The following is a 21898-nucleotide window of genomic DNA, read 5'->3' as shown; positions in this document are numbered from 1 at the left end:
CCTAAAAATCTTCAACATACATGGAAAGTCTGAGGTGAAATAGCCACTATATTTTAAGTCATAAAGTGGTAAGTATGTTATGTACCTTTTCTACATGAAACTGCAAGGCAGAAACACTTCAATTAAGCTAATTCCAACAATTGGAAAAAGACCATGCTGAGGTTGGAGACAATGGTGAGCTGCCTTCTTGAACTGCTGCAGCCTTTGGTACCCATAGCACTGTAAGGCTGGAAGTCTTATTTAAGGGTACAAACCAATGAGTACTCATATAACATTCAAAATGGACTTGAAGAGGGATCATGGGTGGTTCAAAAGCAGCTGGGTGGGGATAAGCTTTTTATTTGGAAATAAACATCTCCCACGTCATTGCTTAGAGCTGAAAATAGGCAGAGGGTAATGGGACCTGAGCCAGTTGTTTTGAAACCTAACCACATACCCAATGTTTAGGCTATTGCGTGGAAAATTCGTTCCTAAGATAAAATTATCTCCTTATCATGAGATTTATTACATTTTTTCCTCTAAATCATTATCAACAATGTGAATCGTATTGCTGCACAGAAGCTTGAAATCTTACACTCAATTTGATTTTTATGTGTGAACTTTCACACTTCCAATACCAGACTACCAGACCTGTACAGTTAATATGAATTTAAAGATCAAATATTAAGTGATTTTCAAATGTTTCTGCAAATATTACAGCATGCACAGGGTCAAATTAATCAAATTGGCAAAGGAGCCCATAGATGAATTCAAAGAATATGCTTATGACAGTTCCTTAGATCAATGAATTCTGGAACCAACCAAGGAACCTGCTAGCTTTGATCTGATAATGTGGGATTAATTAATGACCTCACCAAAAGGGTTCCTCTTGTTAACAGTGGCCATAATTTGTTAGATACATGGTTGAGCAGTTTTAGGACTGAAGAGATTGCAAGCGAGTTGCAGTGGAAGAGAGATCCACTAATGTTTGTCCAGAGGGAGGAGGGTAACTTCTTCAGGGTAGGCATCCTTAGAACAGGCTTCGCAGTGGGGCTAAAATTGTATCAGAGATAATAGGAACTACCCTATTATCTCTGATATAATTTATTAGAATTTCACTTTCACTTTGAGAATGAAAGTTATAGGTTGGAAAGTGGAGTCTTAATTTAAATAAAGGCAATTCTCAGGGAATCTAAACAGAGTTTGCTACAGTAGAATGGGAAAATAGATTCAAAACTAAGATGGTATAGAGCAGTAACATATATTTACAAGAGATCATTGAATCACCACAGCGCAGCAAGAGGCCATTCGGCCCACTGAGTCTGCACTGACCTTTTGAAGAACATGCCACCCAGACCCAGCTCCCCAGCCTAACCTCAATCTTGCATTTATCATGACTAACCCTGCACATCCCTGGACAAATGTGGGGCAGTTTACCATGGCCAACCCACCTAATCTGCATGTCTTTGGACTGTGGCAGGAAACCAAAGCACCTGGTGAAACCCATGCAGAGATGGTGAAACTGGTGAAAACTCCACACAGAAGACAGTCACATAAGGCTGGAATTGAACCTGAGTCCCTGACATCGAGAGGCACCAGTGCTAACCACTGAGCCATCATGTTACCCTGTTAGTTAATTCATAACTCTTGATAAAAATATATTCCATTGAGAAAGAAAAGACTTTGAGAAGGCTACACCCTCAGCGGCTACTTAGAGATTAAGGAAGTATCAGTTGAAAGTTGTACCATGCTGCAAAGATTAGTGGTAGGCCAGAAAATTGGGAACATGTTACAGTCCTGCAAAGGATGACCGAAAGCAAATTTAGATGGAGAAATTGGCACACGAGAAAATATAATGAAAAGCATAAAAAGACATACCGAGTGACACAGTGCTGCATCCCCATTCTGAGGCAGGAGACCCAGATTCAAGACCCATTTGCTCCACATTTCTCAACAGTTTCATTAGAAAACATGTAAAAACAGACAGTAATGTCTGGGCATCAAGACAGCATTTGACCAAGTATAGCATCAAGGAACATTTAGCAAAGTCCTTTTGTATATTCCTCAGCATCTCATCTCAAAACCCTAAGTCTGTCCCCTAGTGCTGGACCATCACTTAATGAGAACATCTTTTTTTCAAAGCAAAATACTACAGACAAGAAGAGTTATACTGGACTCAAAAATATTAACTTTCTTTCCCCACAGATGCTGCTAAACTTGTTCATTTTATCATTGTAGCCTTTTCCTGGGTTCTCTTATCAAAAGATGTCATAATCTTAGACGACTCTATCAAAATCTCCTTTACTCCAAAAAGGAAACAACTCCAGCTCCTCCAACCTCACTTCAGTAAAATTCCTTGTGCAATGTGATAAATCTTCCATTTCCAGCAGCTTCACGTCTATAGAATGATTTAAAAAAATGTTCAGCATTTTGTACTTGATGCCTCTCCTTATGAAAGTGATGATTCCTTATGATGTGTTAAATAACTTCTCACTGTATTATGTTGCCTTCAAAAATCTATGCACATAAATCCCTTGGTCCCTGCCCCTTAATGGAGATCCAATCAGGATTTAAGCCAAAGAAGTAGTAAGAATTTTTAAATGCATTCAGGAGAATATATTTTGGCCATTACATAGCAAATTCAACGAGAAAGACAATATTGAACTGTAGGAATTAGAGTCATAGAGTCCTACAGCAAGGGGACAGGCCCTTCAATCCAAATTGGTCCATGCTGACCATAATGTCCATCCATGCAAACCCATTTCCCTGCACCTGGCCCATATCCTTCTAAACCTTTCCTATCCATATATTCGTCCAAATGCCTTATAAATGTTGTTAATGTATCCACCTCAAATACTTCTGCTGGCAGCTTATTCCATATGCGTACCACCCTCTGTGTAAAAAAAAAATTGCTCCTCAGGTTCCCATGTATTCTTTCCCCTCTGACCTTAAACTGATGCCCTCTAGTCCTCAAATCACCAACCCTGGGAAGAAGACTGAGTGCATTCACCTTATCCATGCCTCTCATGATCAGCAAGATTCCCCCTCAGTCTCCTGTGCTACAAAGGAAAAAGTCCCAGTTTGTCCAACTTCTCTGTATAACCCAGTTGCTTGTGTCCTGGCGACATTCTGATAAATTTATTCTGCACTCTTTCCAGTTTAATAATATCTTTCCTACAGCAAGATGACCAAAACTGAACATAACACTCCAACTGCAGCCTCACTAACATCCTGTACAACTTTAACATAACTTCCCAACTTCTGTACTCAATGCCCTGACTGACGAAGGCCAGTGTGCTAAAGGCCCTCTTCACTGTCCTATCTACCTGTGACTCAACTTTCAGAGAACTGTACACCCAGAGACTGGGTATCAAGAAGGGAAGTCATTGTCCTGCTTCACTTCCTTTTCTCCCCAGGCAAACCCACCCCCTGGGATTCAGCAGTTATGCAGTTTCTAAAAGATCCATTGGTAAACCTTACCATTACCACCAATGCTCATCCTTCCTTCTGGCATTGTTGGTACTGGAATCTGTTAACTTAGGTGGGGGAGGGGGGGTTGAGAGGGTGTCAGCCCACTAGATGGTTCAATGATTTAATGTCCAAGGTGAATTAAAGATCCTTAGCAGCAGGAATTTTGTTACAATATGGCACAACACTTAACTTAATCAGGATTGCCCTCATCAGGTTGGTGGGAGAGTCACTAGATTTCACTGCTGTGGTCAGAGCTCCAAGTGCCAATATTAAACTCTAAATCTGATTATTACTCTCACTGGGCAGATGTCTATTCTAGATTTATTTAGTCAATTGAGTTTAAGTTCTCTCACTGCCATGGTAACTTGGAATTCACAATATTCATAATGCAAAACTTCTGACAGATAAAACAGAATGCCTGGCAATCTACAACTATCCCGTTCAAAGCATTGAAAACCAGCGTGGGTCAAGGATAGGTCATTACAAGGTTACAGAAAGCGAGGAGGTTAAACAATTACACACGAATGTAGTTCACAGCTCAAAAAATTGTCAAAAAATGTAACTTGCAAGTCTTTGGAGGAAAACATGTAATCCATATTTTTTAACACTAGATTCAGCCTGTAAATGCTTAAAAAAGCTGCACACACCAACTGTTAAGTGCTGTCTCTCAGACTAGCCATCAGTATGCATTCACCTTTCCTTAAAGTAGTTAGTTCTTTTACTCAAACTAATTGGCATAGTTTCTCTATCACACAACACAACGGGCAACCAAATGGCATATACTAAGATCTGGCATCAAATGATTTAAATTATTTATATGATTGACAATAAATTAATAAAATTGTTCCGTATTCAAATTTGACATAAATAAAACAGATGTGAGAAATGAGACCACTGACAGTCAGAGCCAAAAAAACCTCTTATCATCCAAATGATGCCTGCAACAAACACTTGTGATGCAAGACACATTAGTTGGCCATTTCAGTGAAGGTGTGGCATGTGTGCAGGAAGCTCTGGCCAGAAGTATACAGATGTGGAACCTGAATCCAGAACTTCTGGCCCAGAAGTAAGGACAATGCCACTACACCACAACACCATTAGACCAAGCAGACGACAATATCAATGAGCAAGCACTGTTGATTTGACTTAAGTAGTGCATCTTGGGGCTCAATGTTCCTGTTAATACATGCTCTCAAGCTCAGACTGCTGAACAGGCGTTCATCAACTGCAAACTCCACCAGTGTTAACTGAAGAGAGTAATACTTTTTAGGTTAGTAGCTGATTGACCAATTTACTTCAGCTAGTGCTACAACTGTGGCTGTGTTGGTAATGTCCAGAATTGTTCCAAGTTGCTAAAGTCCACAGGGAGTGGTGTGGCAGGTTTTGAAGGACTTTGTCCTGAAATACACAGTCTAACAAACAAAGTCTTTTGAGAAATGGGTGCAGTAGTATGCATTATCCTTGCACTATAGGAGAGGGAGGGCGAGGGAGAAAGGTGAGAGTCAACAACGCAAAACAAACTAGCGGAAGAGGGTGGAGGAAGTGTTCTCAGCAAGAAGCTAGCAACCTCACCTCACCGACTGTGAAGGTGAACATATCAACAAGTATTTATGCTTCTAGTTCTCTCTCAATTCTGACTGCAAGGCTCCATATTCACAGATTTCAAATTAATCTATAGAGTTTATTATTAAAATTGACTAGATTCTCCTGGAAATTGAACTCCTCTATTAAAACATTGATTAAAGAACTGTATTTGTTCTTGAGGTAAAGAAATTGCACAGAGCTTTCTTGTGGTCAAAAACGTCAGTAACTTTTATTTTCTGGCAATTTACAACATTATCAGCTGCAGGCCCTGACAAATATTGAAGCACATGAACATGTTCTATTTCTGATTTGATATTCAATTTGGAAGAACTTCTGTATTGAAGAGACTGTTTTCTCTATGAATTCTAATATTGTGCTCCGTTAGAACCATTTCTGATGTTGAATCTGTTACAAAGTATCATGTCTTTTTCTACACCTTCTTACTGATTAAAATATTTTACTCTGGAAGTATTTTAACCACTCCTATATTGTTTCAAATCGAAGTTCTATAGGCTTGTCTTCAGGAACACAAACTTATTTTAAATCATTATAAAGCTTGATAGTATAGAACATAGAACATAAACACTACAGCACAGTATAGGTCCTTCGGCCCTCAATGTTGTGCCAACCTATTATCCTACTAAGATCAAACTACCCTGCATATCCTACACTTTACAATCCTCCATGTGCGTATCCAAGAGTCGCTTAAATGTCTCTAAAGTATCTGAATCCACTACCACTGCCAGGATTGCATTCCACATACCCACCACTCTCTGTGCGAAGAACTTATCTCTGACATCTCTCCTATACGTTCCTTCAATCACCTTAAAATTGTGCCCCCTCATAAGAGTCATTTCCTCCCTGGGAAAAAGTCTCTGATTATCCACTCTATCTATGCCTCTCATCATATTGTACACCTCTCATCCTTCTCCACTCCAATGAAAAAAAGCCCTAGCTCCCTCAACCTTTCCTCATAAGACCTGCCCTCCAGCACAGGCAATCTCCACTGCACCCTCTCTAAAGCTTCCACATCTTTCCTATAACGAGGTGACCAGAACTGAACACAATATTCCAAGTGTGGTCTAACCAGAGATTTATAGAGCTGCAGCATAACCTCACAGCTCTTAAACTCAATTCCACTGCTAATGAAAGCCAACACACCATATGCCTTCTTTACAACCCTATCAACTTGGGTAGCAACTTTGAGGGATCAATGGGCATGCACCCCAAGATCCCTCTGTTCCTCCACACTACTGAGAATTAATCCTGTATTCTGCATTCAAATTCAACCTTCCAAAAGGAATCACTTCTCACTTTTCTGGGTTGAATTCCATCTGCCACTTCTTTGCCCAGCTCTATCAATGTCCCATTGCAATCTACAACAGCCTTCCACCCTGTCCGCAACTCCACCAACCTTTGCATCATCGGAAAACTTACTGACCCACCCTTCCACTTCCTCGTTCATCTATAAAGATCACATGGATAGTATCTATATACTTTTTGTTTATTCAATTTAGTCAAGTCTGTATCACAAATGAACTGCAGAAAATTCTTCTAACATTGTTTTCAATTACATTTGTTTGTTATTCTGTAGTGATTTGCTATTTCCGTCCTTTGAATGTTTGAAAGCATTTGTATTTCTTGAATTAGAGCCATAGAGTCAGTCAATCATAGAAATATACAGCACAGAAACAGACCCTTGTCCATGCCGATCAGATATCCTACATAAATCTAGTCTCGTTTGCCAACATTTAGCCCATACCCCTCTAAACCCTTCCTGTTCATGTACTCATCCAGAGGCCTTCTAAATGTTGCACCTTGTGCTAGCCTCCACCACTTCCTCTGGCAGCTCATTCCATACACTACCCTCTGCATGAAAAAGTTACCCCTTAGGTCCCTTTTAAAATCCTTCCCCTCTTACCTTAAATCTTTGACGTCTAGTTTTGGATTACCCCACCCCAGGGAAAAGACCTTGTCTATTTGCCCTATCCACTCCCCTCATAGAACATAGAACATAGAACAGTACAGCACAGAACAGGCCCTTCAGCCCACAATGTTGTGCCGACCATTGATCCTCATGTATGCACCCTCAAATTTCTGTGACCATATACATGTCCAGCAGTCTCTTAAATGACCCCAATGACCTTGCTTCCACAACTGCTGCTGGCAACGCATTCCATGCTCTCACAACTCTCTGCGTAAAGAACCTGCCTCTGACATCCCCTCTATACTTTCCACCAACCAGCTTAAAACTATGACCCCTCGTGCTAGCCATTTCTGCCCTGGGAAATAGTCTCTGGCTATCAACTCTATCTATGCCTCTCATTATCTTGTATACCTCAATTAGGTCCCCTCTCCTCCTCCTTTTCTCCAATGAAAAGAGACCGAGCTCAGTCAACCTCTCTTCATAAGATAAGCCCTCCAGTCCAGGCAGCATCCTGGTAAACCTCCTCTGAACCCTCTCCAAAGCATCCACATCATTCCTATAATAGGGCGCCCAGAACTGGACGCAGTATTCCAAGTGCGGTCTAACCAAAGTTTTATAGAGCTGCAACAAGATCTCACGACTCTTAAACTCAATCCTCCTGTTAATGAAAGCCAAAACACCATATGCTTTCTTAACAACCCTGTCCACTTGGGTGGCCATTTTAAGGAATCTATGTATCTGCACACCAAGATCCCTCTGTTCCTCCACGCTGCCAAGAATCCTATCCTTAATCCTGTACTCAGCTTTCAAATTCGACCTTCCAAAATGCATCACCTCGCATTTATCCAGGTTGAACTCCATCTGCCACCTCTCAGCCCATCTCTGCATCCTGTCAATGTCCCGCTGCAGCCTACAACAGCCCTCTACACTGTCAACGACACCTCCGACCTTTGTGTCGTCTGCAAACTTGCTGACCCATCCTTCAATTCCCTCGTCCAAGTCATTAATAAAAATTACAAACAGTAGAGGCCCAAGGACAGAGCCCTTTGGAACTCCACTCACCACTGACTTCCACGCAGAATATTTTCTTTCTACTACCACTCGCTGTCTTCTGTTGGCCAGCCAATTCTGTATCCAAGCAGCTAAGTTCCCCTGTATCCCATTCCTCCTGACCTTCTGAATGAGCCTACCATGGGGAACCTTATCAAATGCCTTACTGAAGTCCATATACACCACATCCACAGCTCGACCCTCATCAACTTTTCTAGTCACATCCTCAAAAAACTCGATAAGGTTTGTAAGGCATGACCTACCCCTCACAAAGCCGTGTTGACTGTATTTGATCAAGCCATGCTCTTCCAGATGGTCATAAATCTTATCCCTCAGAATCCTTTCTAACACCTTGCAGACGACAGACATGAGACTTACCGGTCTATAATTGCCGGGGATTTCCCTATTTCCTTTCTTGAAGAGAGGAATTACATTTGCCTCTCTCCAGTCCTCAGGTACGACTCCAGTGGAGAGCGAGGATGCAAAGATCTTCGCAAGTGGCGAAGCAATTGCATTTCTCGCTTCCCAAAGCAGCCGAGGACAAATCTGATCCGGGCCTGGCGACTTGTCAATCTTAATGTTTGACAAAATTTTCAGCACATAAGCTGCCTCTATCTCTATCCATTCCAGCATGCACACCTGCTCTTCAAAGGTTTCATTCACTACAAAGTTGGTTTCTTTCGTAAAGACAGAAGCAAAAAACTCATTTAGGGCTTCCCCTACCTCCTCAGGCTCCACACACAAGTTCCCTATGCTATCCCTGATCGGCCCTACTCTTTCTTTGACCATTCTCTTATTCCTCACGTAAGTGTAAAATGCCTTTGTGTTTTCCCGGATTCCTTCTGCCAAGCCTTTCTCGTGCCCCCTCCTGGCTCTCCTCAGACCATTTTTGAGCTCCTTCCTTGCCTGCATGTAATCCTCTCTAGCTGAACTTGACCCTAGCTTCCTCCACCTTATGTAAGCTACCTTCTTCCTTTTCACTAGAAGCTCCACCGCTCTCGTCATCCAAGGTTCCTTTATCTTACCCCTTCTTGCCTGTCTCAGAGGGACATATTTACTCATCACTCCCAACAACTGTTCCTTAAACCGTCTCCACATGTCTATAGTTCCCTTACCATGGAACAACTGCTCCCAGTCCATGCTTCCTAACTCATGTCTAATCGCATCATAGTTTCCTCTTCCCCAATTAAATATCCTCCCATTTTGCCTAATCCTCTCCTTCTCCATAGCTATGTAGAATGTGAGGCAGTTATGGTCACTATCACCAAAATGCTCTCCCACCACAAGATCTGATACCTGCCCCTAATGATCTTACAAATTTCTGTAAGGTCACCTCTCAGCTTCCAACACTCAAGGGAAAACAGCCCCAGCCTTTTCAGTCTCTCCGTACAGCTCAAACCCTCCAACATTCTTGTAAATCTTTTCTAAATCCTTTCAAGTTTCACAATATTCTTTCTATATCAGGGAGACCAGAATTAAATGCAGTATTCCAAAAGAGGCCTACACAATGTCTGGTACAGCTGCAACATTTTAAAGTTTTAAAATTCTTTAGTATAGCAATATCTTTCTGATAAAGCTTTTGAATTATTTTTAAACATTTTCAAGCTTATAAATTGTTCAATATTTTACTCCAGTTTTAGAAATCAAAATGGAGGATTACTGTCTTTTTGCGATGTATCATGCCTTTTTGAACACTGTTAAAGGTTCACTCCATTCTTTCTTCTTGTTGGGATTATATGTGCCATTTTTCTTGGCAAAAAGGTAAATTTGTACTTTTCTCTCTGCATCTTCTTTTGTAGTGGACTTAAATTTGTTTTTCCTGATTCCCCCACATCTCAACATAATCCTAAATTTTGTGTCTTACGGCCACGTGCCCCCTGGGTTTTTGAGCCTTTCAGGAAAGTTTTTCACATTTTCCTGAGGGGTCTAACTTACTGCTAGAATGGGCTTGAGATCGGTATGACAGGTCGGCACAACATCGAGGGCCTGTGCTGTAATGTTCTATGTTCTATGTTCTAGAATGCCATTGCCCAATTGCACCTCAACTGATTCCAGACTCAGAGCAGTTGGGAGCTCATGTTGAGGCTATACAAGACATTGGTTAGATCACTTTTGGAATACTGCACTTAATTCTGGTTTTCTTTCTATATTGTGAAACTTGAAAGGGTTCAGAAGATGTTTACAAGGATGTTGCTAGGGTTGGAGGGATTGAGCTCAAGGGAAAGGCTGGCGCTATATTCCCTGCGGCTTCAGAGGCTGAGGGGTGACGTTACACAAGTTTATAAAATCATGAGGAGCATAGATAGGGTGAATAGCGCAATGGAGACCACAACTAGAGTTCATTAGTTTAAGGTGAGAGCAGAAAGTTTTAAAACGAACCCAAGAGGCAACTATTTCATGCAACAGGTGGAGCATGTATGGAATGAGGGGCCAAAGGAAGCGGTGGAGGCTGGTGCAATTACAATATTTAAAAAAGCATCTGAACGGTTACATGAATAGGAAAGGTTTAGAGGGATATGGGCCAAATGTTGGCAAATGGGACGAGGTTAATTTAGGTTATCTGGTCGGTATGGATGAGTTGGACCAAAGGGTCTTATTTCCATGCGGTACAGCTGTCTGATTCTATGACTACCTATTTCCCTCACAGCTTTTCGATATGTTGTAAAACACCTCTGGGTCTTGAAGCCAGTCCTCATAGCCCAAAAGTAGGGAAACTATAACAGCACTACAAGAAGCCACTATGAGCTTGAGCTGATTTTTGTTTTGAAAGGAATCTGCTCAGAGATGTTATTACTCACCTCTGGAACAGGTTAGACTTGAATGTAGGCCTCCTGGCTCTGTGGTAGAGACACCACTTCTATACCACAAGAGGCCACTACAAGCCTGTGCTATCTGTTTACCTGTGCAGCTGGTGATATATTTGCTGCTTGCTTCTTAAAACAAAGCTTCTAAAAGGAATAAACAGAGAATGCTGGAGAAACTCAGCAGGTCCAGCAACATCTCTGGGATCAATGGGTATTGGTGGGGGGGGGGGGGCGTGTGGACAACATTTTCACTTATTAGAGTCATACCTGGCAGAGGCTGAAGGGCACATGCTGTGCTGTACTGTTCTATAGGAAGAAGAGGTTGTGATTGTTGGAGGTCGGTCATCTCAGCTCCAGGACACCTCTGCAGTATTTCCTCAGGGTGTCCTAGGCCCAGCCATTTTCAGCTGCTTCAATGAACTTTGCTCCATCATTGAAAAGGTCAGAAATGGGGATGTTCACTAATGAATGCACAATGTTTAGGCACCATTTGCAACACCATTAGCTACTGAAGCAATTCAGGTTCGAATGTGGAAAAATCTGGACAACATCCAGCCTTGATCTCTGTAGTGATTTTAGCCAGGTAGATCTCACTGGCAATGAGGCTCTTGATTGGTCCAGGTTAAAAATCACAAATCAGGACAGCCTTGACTGACCAATTAAAACAGGAGATTCGAATGTCCTCAGTTGAGGACTGACTCCAAGCTTAGGAGATTCTGAAGTGGCAAAAAGGAAAAAAAATACAACCAGGCAATTAGAACCCCCTAACAAAAAGATTAGAATCTCTTTAGTGGAGAACTGATTCCAAGCTGTGAGGCCACAGCCAGTGTACCGTGGATGAGAAGGAAACTCTGCTTGTTGGGCCGTGCCGTCAACTCAATTATTTCCTGGCTGTGTACGCCTCCTATTTTCACTGCCGCTGCAACTGCAGCCTGGGGTTCCCTGGATCCACTGCTGCTGTCATCACCTTGGCCTTCCACCTCTGCTTTTGCTACTGTTGCCCTTGCCTGGACCCCCACTCGCATCCACCCAGTTTGGTTTGATGTCGGAGAGCTTAGTCACGTCCTTCTACCTTGTGGACATCAGGCAGAATCACCATCCTGACTCCATCACCTTGACCTTCACGAGGTCTGGGGTTGGGCAGTCAAGGATGGAATACCTGTACGTTTCATGGATGTACACCTGCATTCCAGCAGCTTCCATGTGGCAGGTACTATGCATTAGAATTAGAAACCCTACAGTGTGGAAGCAGGCCCTTTGACCCAACAAGTCCACACTGACCCTTGGTGCATCCCACCCAGACCCATCCCCCTTGGATGGATGATCGCCTGGCATGGGCAAGCTCCTGTTCGGTGCACTCTCAGGTCTGGGTACTGGCATTTTAACAACCTGCTGCTGGAGGATGAGCTGTTCCAGGGCTCGTTTTGTTGCTTCTGGGTCAACTGGAGAAGGATGGGATCCTTCCCCTCCTGGAGGCTATGGTGGGACATGGGCAAGGCTCACGTCTCATCTTCTGTCAGAAGCATGAAACGGGTTCGACAGAGGCAGAAATCCAGGATCAATGAGTTGAAGAAGGAGGTGCACAGCCCTGTGACGGGGGGAACGAAGAAAAGAAGGCCGCACTCTGCAACCTACAGGTCACGGATCTGGCTCCTCCAGGATCTGGACCACGCTTCACCTTCTTTTACTTGCTGGAAAATAGGTGTGGTATCCATCAGAAGCTCCTTCTGCTGCTGGCCGATGACAAGTCCCTCATCTTGGATCGGCAGGGCATAATGGCCCAGATTAACACCTACTACGCAGCTCTGTTCTCTCCGAATCCATCCAGCAAGAATGCTCGCAGAATTCTTTGGAAGGACCTGCTGCAGTTCAGCCCAGAGGATGCCAGAAGACTCAACATCCCATCACTTGAGAAGGTGACAGGCACACTCCCCTGGCTCTCAAGGGTCAAGACCCTGGGGCTGGATGAGCTGACTGTGGAGTTGTTCTGGGACAACCTGGGGTGGGGGAGGGGGTTTGTCAACTGCACGCAGGTCCTGGAGAGTGTCTCATGGCCACAGAGTTGCCCCTTTCTTGACACAGGAGAGGCTTTGTGCTGCTGCCAAAGAAAGGGGACCTTCATTCTCTTAAGAACTGATGTCCGGTCTGCCTCCCCAGCACGGATTATAAAATCTTCACCAGAATGTTGGCTTCTCATCTGGCATCCAAACTGGCCCGCATGATCCACCCTGATCAGTTATACGTGGTACCGGGCCAGAGGATTAACAGCAATGTCCATCTGGTCCAGGACCTGATCCATTTTTATTACTGGACTGGTCTGTTGAGTGCCTTCCTGTCCCTGGATCAGGAGAAGGCACTTGACAGGGTCGATCACGAATATCTGCCCTGGACTGGTTATTCCGGTTAGGGACACAGTTCGTTGCCCAGATCCGACTTTTGACCACCATCACAGAGTGTCTGGTTAAAGTTAACATGTCCCTTATGACACCCCTTCGCTTCAGGTCTACCCCTTGTCTGGCCAGCTGTGGAGCCTTTCCTGTGTTTCTTGTGGACAATGTTGTCGGGGCAGGTTCTGTGCAGGCCAGGCACGGCCATGATCCTTTTCACTTACACCAACACCATGCTCCTCATGTTCACCAACCCAGCTGAGCCAGAGAGAATATGCAAGTGCCAGGCAGTGTACTTGGCAGCATCTTCTGCCAGGGACAACTGAGCCAAATGTTCTGGACTCGTGGTCAGTCCATGGTGGGTGGACTCTCTGCCAGAGGAGTTAGAGTACCACCCATCTCCTGTATCTGGGGTCTACCTTAGCCGGCCGAGGAATCTGGCCAGCGAATTGGCAGGACCTGGTGACCAAAGTCTCAGCTTGCCTAGGTCCGGGAAGGACTGCTCCAAGTGCTATTATACAGGAGTCGAGTTCTGACTCTCCACTAGATACAGTTTATAAACTTGAATGTGCCCCTTTATCCAAATTCCCTCTCTTCCATTAGTTAGCCAATTCCATCCACACTATATATGATCTACAACATCATGGTCTTATGTTGTTCAGCAGTTTTACATGCAGCATCTTATCAAATGCATTTTGGAAATTCAAATAATTTACATGTGCTAGCTCCCTATTATCTACCCTGATTGGTATCTCCTCTAAAGAATTTCCTTTCACTACACTCAGAGGAATAGAGGAATCTTATGATGCTTGTCCACAGATCCCTGAAGACAGGTTAAAGGTATAGTTAAGGCAACACAGGATGCTTGCCATTATTAGTTTTGGCAGAGATTATAAAAGCAAGAAGGTCACATTGGTGCCATAAAAAAATTTTGTTCAGGCCACAGCAAGAGTACTGCGTGCAATTTTAGTCATCTCACTATAGGAATGATGAGATTGCACTGCAAAGGGTGCAGAGGAGATTCGCCAGGATGTGGCCTGGGCTGGACTACATTAGCCATGAAGAGAGGTTTGATAGGCCAGGCTTGCTTTCCTTAAAGCAGGTAAGGGTGAGGTGGTACCTGATTGGAGTAAATAAAATTATGAGGGACATGGACAGAGTGGATAGGAAGCAACTGTTCTCATCAACTGGAAGGTAAATAATAAGGGGGCATGATTTTAAATGTTTAAAGGGGGTTCAAGGCTCAATGTTTTCATTCAGAGAATGGTAGACGTCTGGAACGCCCTGTCTGGGAGGATAGCTGATGCGGGAAACCTGAATCTTTAAAGGGTGAATGAGCACTTGAAATGTCATAACATTCAAAGCTATGGGCAAAGCATTGGAAACGGGAATTAGTGTTTAGATTAGATTCCCTACAGTGTGGAAACAGGCCCTTTGGCCCAACAAGTCCGCACCACCCTGTGGGAGGAAACCAGAGTACCCGGAGGAAACCCATGCAGACATGGGGAGAATGTGCAAATTCTGCACAGACAGTCCTCCGAGGCTGAAATCGAACCTGGGTCCCTGGTGCTGTGAGGCTCAGTGGTTAGCACTGCAGTGTAAATCGACAGAGACTCAATGGGCTAAATAGCCTTTTCAGAACAATATGACTATGATTATATGTAGTTGTAACCACATAGTTAAGGCTATGGATTGGAAATCTATTGCTCCATCCCTGGGCAAGTTGGAACACTGCAGATCACAGTTTTAACAGGACTTGTGGTGCATTGGTATGCGTTTACCACTGGGCTAAAAGGTCCGTGTTCAAGTCCCAATCTGCCCTATATGTCTGTCATAACATAGCTGAACGACTGGATTTAAAAACATCTACACTGAAGGGGTAGAATATCCGAAAGGTTTGAGCAACAGATGAAGGTCATTGTTTCATGCTGATACCATGACATACAAACATGAGTGTTTATTTGTCACTAGCAGAATGCCGTCTTTATGCCTAAAAGATGTCTGCCTATCACAAAAATGTAGTATTTTACACAAATTTCAGTGCAAGCGTGATTTCAGACTCCAACAATCTGTGTTTGTAGGAGAAGGTTTGGCAGCATCCATGGATGGAGAGAAAGAGAGTTAATTTTTCATTTCTAGCACAACTTTTCTTCAGTTCTGAAGAGTCATGCTAGACTATCGGACTTGAAACGTTAACTCTTTCTTTCTCGACAGACACTCCCAGGTATGCACTGGAATGCACCGCCTGAAGTGGTGGCACAGGCAGATAGAATAGCATAGTTTAAGAGGTATCTTGACAGATATATATGAACAGGCAGGCAATAGAGGGAAATGGACAGTGTAGGGACAGACTTCTTTTTAAATCGGGAGATCTAATTCAGGAGAAAAGTATACGGTAAGAGGCAAAACCCTTAGCAGCATCAAATAGAGAGGGATCCAGGGCTCCAGGTCCACAGTTCCCTGCAAGTGGCAGCACAAATGGATAAGTTAGTCAAAAAGGTATATGGCATGCTTGCCTTTATTTGCCGGGCACTGAGTACAAAAATTGGTCTGTCATGTTGCAGTTGTATAGAATTTTAGTTCAGCAACATTTGAGTCCAATTCTAGCCACCATACTACAAGAAGAATGTGTTAGCTTTGCAGAGGGTACAGAAATGGCTTACCAGGATTTTGCTGGTTTTTGAAGGTATTAAGTATGAAGAGAGAATCGACAAACTTGGGTTTGTTGTCATTTGACCAAAGCATGAAGGGCAACCCGGTAGAAGTTTACAAAATTCTAAGAGGCATAAATAGAATGGATAATCAGAGTCTTTCTCCAGGTTAGAAATGTCAATTACAATGTGATATAGGTTTAAAGTAAAAGGTGGAAAGTTTAAAGGAAATATACAGGGAATTTCTTTTTAAAAAAAAAGTGATTTAAGTGCCTGGTATGCGTTGCCAGAGATGGTGGAGGAAGTGGATCCTTAACAACGTTTAAAAGGCATCTTGACAGATATGAATAGGTAGACACAAACAGTGTAGAAGCAAAGCTGTGTTGGCAGTCTCAGTAGGCCAAAGGGCCTGTTCCTCTGCTGTACTGTTCTTTGCACACACATGATAGCATTAGAATTTGTGTAGTACCCAAAGTCATGTAAAACATTGTTTTAGTTCATTTACTATAAAGACTTCAGAGAAACACTACTTCAAGGTCAAGCCATGTAGTTCACACCAATATTTCTGTACTGGTTTTAGCCTTGAATCAGAGTATGGGATTATACAGCAATTGTAAAACAAAACTTAATGATTGGCTGTGAAATTTTCAATGCTGCAGCACAGTGCAAATAAATTACACTACACCATGTTGGGAAATCTTGTGCACATCTGGGGTAAATAGTGCGTTAATGCACAAATTAAGGATTTGCAATGTTCTCTCATGAAAAGCATAAAGTTCAGGTTTGGAATCCACACATCTCATTTTTCACATGCATTTTTAAACATTGGCTCAACTTATAAAAGTATAATACATTACAGCACTGGCAAATTTATTTTTGTTGTGAGAGGAGGATGGACAATGTCATGACAGAACACTAACTCATTGCTGCCACCGTTAGTTTTAAACAGCACTATGACTGATTGTACTTCACAAAATTCCAGTGACATATACGATGTGTGTGTGTAAAATTATTAGTTGTTTTCTAGAGACTATAGGAACTAGATTAACCTCAAAGCCTGGAATAACACACAGCCTTTTAATCAGGTGACAAGATAATTCATCACAAAATTGCAGAATGAGGTTTTTGGCCCATTATGCCTTCTCTGACTATTATCTAGTGTCAACCTCCTGTCTTTTTCCTATATCCCAGCACAATTTACTACCTAAGTAACAATCAAAAGCATCAGTTGAACCTGCCTCCTCCACATTTCCAGGCAGCGCATTCCATACCCTATCTGCTCACTGTATGAAAATGTGTTTCTTATAACACCCTTGCTTCATTTGTACATTGCCTGAAATCTATGCCCCCTTGCTGCCTCACAGAACCAGGGATCAGAGTTCAATTCCATCCTTGGGCAACCATGAGGAGTTGGCATGTTGTCCCCGTGTCAGTGTGGGTTTTCTCCGGGTGCTCTGGTTTATTCCCACAGTCCAAAGATGTGCAGACTAGGTGGATTGGCCATGCTAAATTGCCCAAGGTGTTCAGGGATGTGTAGATTAGGTGAGTTGTAAGGGAGTTGGGTCAGGGTGGGATGCTCTGAGGGCCGGTGTAGACTGAATAAAAACCGAAAGACTGAATGCTATAAATCAAGAACAAAAACAAAGTTGCTGGAAAAGATCAGCAGGTCTGGCAGCATCTGTGAATGGAAAAAATAGAGTTAAAGTTATGGGTCCGGGAACCCTTCTATCCGTTCTGAGGAAGGGTCACCAGTCCCGTAACGTTAACTTTGGTTTTTCCTTCACAGATGCTGCCAGACCGGCTGAGCTTTTCCAGCAACTTTGTTTTTGTGTGTTTGTGTCCAAGTGGACTTGTTGAGCAGAAGGGCCTGTTCCACACTGTAGGGATTCTATGATCTATGATCTTCTGTGAATCAGAAATAGCTCTACTCTGTCTAGCCTGCTCACGATTTTCAAAACTTCAATCAGATCTCCTCTCAGCTCTTTCCCCCAGCATGAAAAGTCCCAACTTCTTCAATCTATCCTCACACTGAAACTTCTCATTCATTCTAGTAAATCAATTATACACTCTCTCCAATGCATTTGCATCTATTTTATAACATGGTATCTACATTTGTACATAATACTTCAGGGAGGTCTAATGTGTCTTCTGATGAGGGATCTCAGCTGATGCATCTGGTTTCATCCCTGTGCAGAACCAACAATCTCCTACTACTTTTGAACATCTAGTTGTTCTGAAATAGTTTCAGAAATGCCATCATCACTGGTTGACCTGGAAGTCTATTCTGCCTTTCGTCATATTTTGCTTGAAAGCACTCTTTTTCTTAATTTAACCTATTTTTCTAATCAACCTGTTCAGCGATGTTATTACACATCCGTGGAGCAGGTGGGACCTGAACCCGGTAGGGATGCTTACCACTATGCCACAAGGGGGCCATCTGAAAGCAGTCTTAAATTTAATGTTTTACTATTAACATTCTCGTCTGCTGATTACTTCATAGGACAAATTCTATTGTTTATAGTCAGACTGGAAGGGATTCATGTCACCTGTGGATTGCTACGAATAAATATGGTCAACAATTTACTTGTACAGTGTCAGCGAACCATTGCATTTTGCCTCTGAACCCAACTCATTAATATTTGAGTAAATTTAATCATGAAAACTTGGAACTTTATCAGTATGTTAATTAGACAAAAGTCGTGACATAAAGAAGACTCATAAACACTTCAGAATGCTGTTGGGCTGAATGGTCTGTTTCTTTGGTGTGATTTCTATGTAAAGCAACCCTTATACTATCAAAGGATCAGACTGAGATATCCCCCAATTAAGGATCAAGCTGATTCAGTGTCTGTTATCCTGCTGAAACAACATTATACATGCCATAACTTCAACAAACAAATGAAGTGTTGTATATATCAGACACACAACATAGAATGTATTCAGTAATGGTCTAGAACAAGCAAAACTATTTAAAGCTATTTAAACACTGACTTTACTCCAAGCACAAGTAGAAAATATTTCAAAGTCACAACTGTGTTCCTCTTTCTTTGGATGACATCTTCAATGCCTATCCATAATGACCAGCACTGCAATTTTTGCTTCCATATGCCAGTACCTGTTGCCTTCAAAGAAGCATCCTTCGTCAACGCCTCATGGATATCACCTCATTTCTGTTCCTCCAATTTTGCATCTCTTATTATACAGGGCTGCTGACTTGGTCATTATCAGAATGATTACATGAGAATTGGCCATTTTGGAAATTAATATGATCATGACAGATTTTCAGAAAGGGAGAAAAAACCATGTCCAATCCACCAATGAAATTCAGATTTCTTTAATCTAGGCTAATTCCAATTCATAGAATCCCTACTGTGTGGAAACAGGCCCTTTGGTTCGACTAGTCCACACTGACCCTCAGAGCATCCCACCCAGACACATCCCCTTACAACTCACCTAATCTACACATCCCTGAACGGTGCGGGCAATTTAGCATGGCCAATCTACCAAGCTTGCACATCTCCAGAGGAAACCCATGCAGACATGTGGAGAATGCACAGACTCCACACGGACAGTTGCCCAAGGGTGGAATCAAACCCAGGTCCCTGGTGCTGTGAGGCAACAGCACTAGCTACTGAACCACCATGCCGCCATACAAAGTATACAGTGATCTGTGGTTAGGCCACCTTGAGCAGCTAATTATAATTTCCAAGATTATATATTGCACCATAATATGGCAAAATAATTCATGATGTTTCATGGAATACCCATATGGGCAAATGGTAAAGAGCACACAGGTTGCAAACTTAAGTTTAATGTGATCTCAGAAGTAGAACTGATAATAGAACTGCAGGTGACATTTTAGAAAACAAGCAGCCATGGATGTTGGTGCTGACAGGACAAGTTAATTTTCAACTCTCCTACCCACTCCCCATTCATCATATGCAAGCCTTCACATTGAATGGAGTCTGCCAACAAACAATCAGAATGGCATGATAACTCAACCTGTACTCTAATGGATATCCATGCATGCTCACTTTGCAGCCAAGATAGGTGGATATCCTGGCTGCTTGTTCACCTTTTAACTGCAGACAAGTTAAATATAACAATTGGTGTAGATATAAGGAAGCTTTCAACATGACTTATTGCTACCTCCAGAGAAATTACACTGGTCATTTTAACCATCAGTACAGGGGACATTAAAAAGATAATTGCAAATGTATTAATCATAGAGGTGCCTCTAATTTTGAAGCAAATTCAATTGCAGAATTTTTCACCAGCTTTGCCACCTTATGAGATTGTCTCTTATACTAAGGAATGCAGCCAGTCAGTAAACAAACAGTTTGAATCAGCAGCATTATGCAAACACAGTAGATTAATCTGTGGACACACAATCTGGCTGATGAAATGAACCTTTCCCCAGCTGCAACTGAGATAGCAGTCGCCAGAGAGGCAGACTTGGTACAGTTAGACCTTGATGGCCAGACAGCATGATTAGGAAATAATGGAAGTGAATGGAAGAGGTTGGGTATTTGAAAATCGAGACATGGAATCAGGATTTACATAACAAACATACATATAACAGATGAACACTGCAATTGATCTATTTTTGAACCAAGAACTCTGCCAGCGGAGGTGGGGGGGCGGAGGATCTGATGCATTAATATTCTATTATAGGATGTGGAATTCTGCGTAACATGGCCGAGGAATGGCAAGTGATCCAACGGATGCCTGCCTCATATCCACGCACTTTGACCGGGATTCCACAGGAGTCAAATTTAGTTCAGGTATAATACTGATCAATTGAAAATTTTACTCAAAATAAACAGAATAACGGGCCTGCCAGAGACTTACGCGCTGATTATACGTGACACCACAGTCAGGGGGCTGCAGCGGTGTTATCGATCAGTGCCCGGTTGATCAAGGTGACAAGCCTAAGAGCCCGGCAGAAAACGTCCTATCACTTCAATGTCTTCGCGATAATATTTCGTACAGACACTTAAAGCGCCCAGTGGCGCATACTAAATATTACAGTAGCCGTCGGCTAATAATACACCACTAGAAAGTGAAAGTACACCATAAATTAAATCATTAAAAAATGAAAATTTTTTTAAAAAATCACTGACCTGTTCCCCGAGATCTACTGCTATATTAGTGATTGCCAGGGGGACGAGGAACCGAACCAATGGCCAATAATGGGTCTGAAATCCGGTCACTTTCAGCATGGCACCTGCTTCTTCTAGTCGACATGCACAGATGGATGAGACTCGGAAGGAAAGAGAGGAGGATTTCAGCAGAAATACACTGGGTTGGAAGAGCTGACAACCTCTTTTCTTTCCACACAATATAAAAGAGAAGCTCGCCCAGAAGTTTCTGCCGCATTTGCCATTTTGCTGTGCAGTAAACAAGGAGGGCGAAAAACAACGACCAACAGTACAGCAAACGAGCCAGAAACAATCGTGACTCACACCCACAAGCCTCTCGCAATCACGCTACTCGCCGTGCCCAGAGACAACATGATGAGTGAAGGAAAAGCGAACAGCGGCTCAGGATAGCAGTAGGGTGATGAGGCACAAACACGTGGGCCCAATAATAGTGCCACTTGCCAGCCCCTCCTCAACGCGCCAGTCTCACTGCCGACACCCCAGGTCCCAGGGACAGGGTCCCTTTAATATTTAGCGCTATGATCAAAACGCCAGTGAAGTAAGAAAATAAGTGGATCACTGCGGTGCGAAATAGCAGCAGAGGCATGGCAAGCCTACGGAATTAAACGAAATCATATGCCTTATAAACGTGACAAAAAGAAGTAGTATGTATCCAAATTTGAAAAGCTTAAAATATTGTCAGTTAGAAGAATTGCTGGTCTTTAAAGTATATTCCAAAGATTTAAAGGGAGGCAGGATTCTGCTGTGATGGATAGTGAGGACTAATCAAAACTGGTCATCCATGGGGCGTTGTGAGCTATCATCAGCAGAATTCAACCATAATATTTACGGATCATAGCCAAGCACAGCCCTCACTCAAGCGTTAGCGTCAAGCTAAGGCATC

At 42.7% G+C, this 21898-nt stretch overlaps 1 protein-coding gene across 2 annotated transcripts in view; it reads right to left on the bottom strand.

Annotated features, from left to right (window-relative positions):
• Window positions 1–21457, bottom strand: part of LOC125460559 (progressive ankylosis protein homolog B-like) — a 124500-nt gene extending 103043 nt beyond the window's left edge. The window contains exon 1 of one of the 2 annotated variants that reach the window (XM_048548151.2): window positions 20977–21457. In XM_048548151.2, coding sequence (XP_048404108.1) covers window positions 20977–21075 — 99 coding nt within the window. In that variant the 5' untranslated portion in view covers window positions 21076–21457. The remainder of the gene's footprint in view (window positions 1–20976) is intronic. The other variant, XM_048548142.2, reaches the window with a different exon arrangement.
• Window positions 21458–21898: the final 441 nt, after the last annotated feature.

Source organism: Stegostoma tigrinum, chromosome 2 (assembly GCF_030684315.1).
Source record: "Stegostoma tigrinum isolate sSteTig4 chromosome 2, sSteTig4.hap1, whole genome shotgun sequence".
Taxonomy (NCBI): Eukaryota; Metazoa; Chordata; class Chondrichthyes; order Orectolobiformes; family Stegostomatidae; genus Stegostoma; species Stegostoma tigrinum.
Note: the sequence above shows the minus strand (reverse complement) of the source record. Positions and strands in the feature narration are given on the sequence as shown.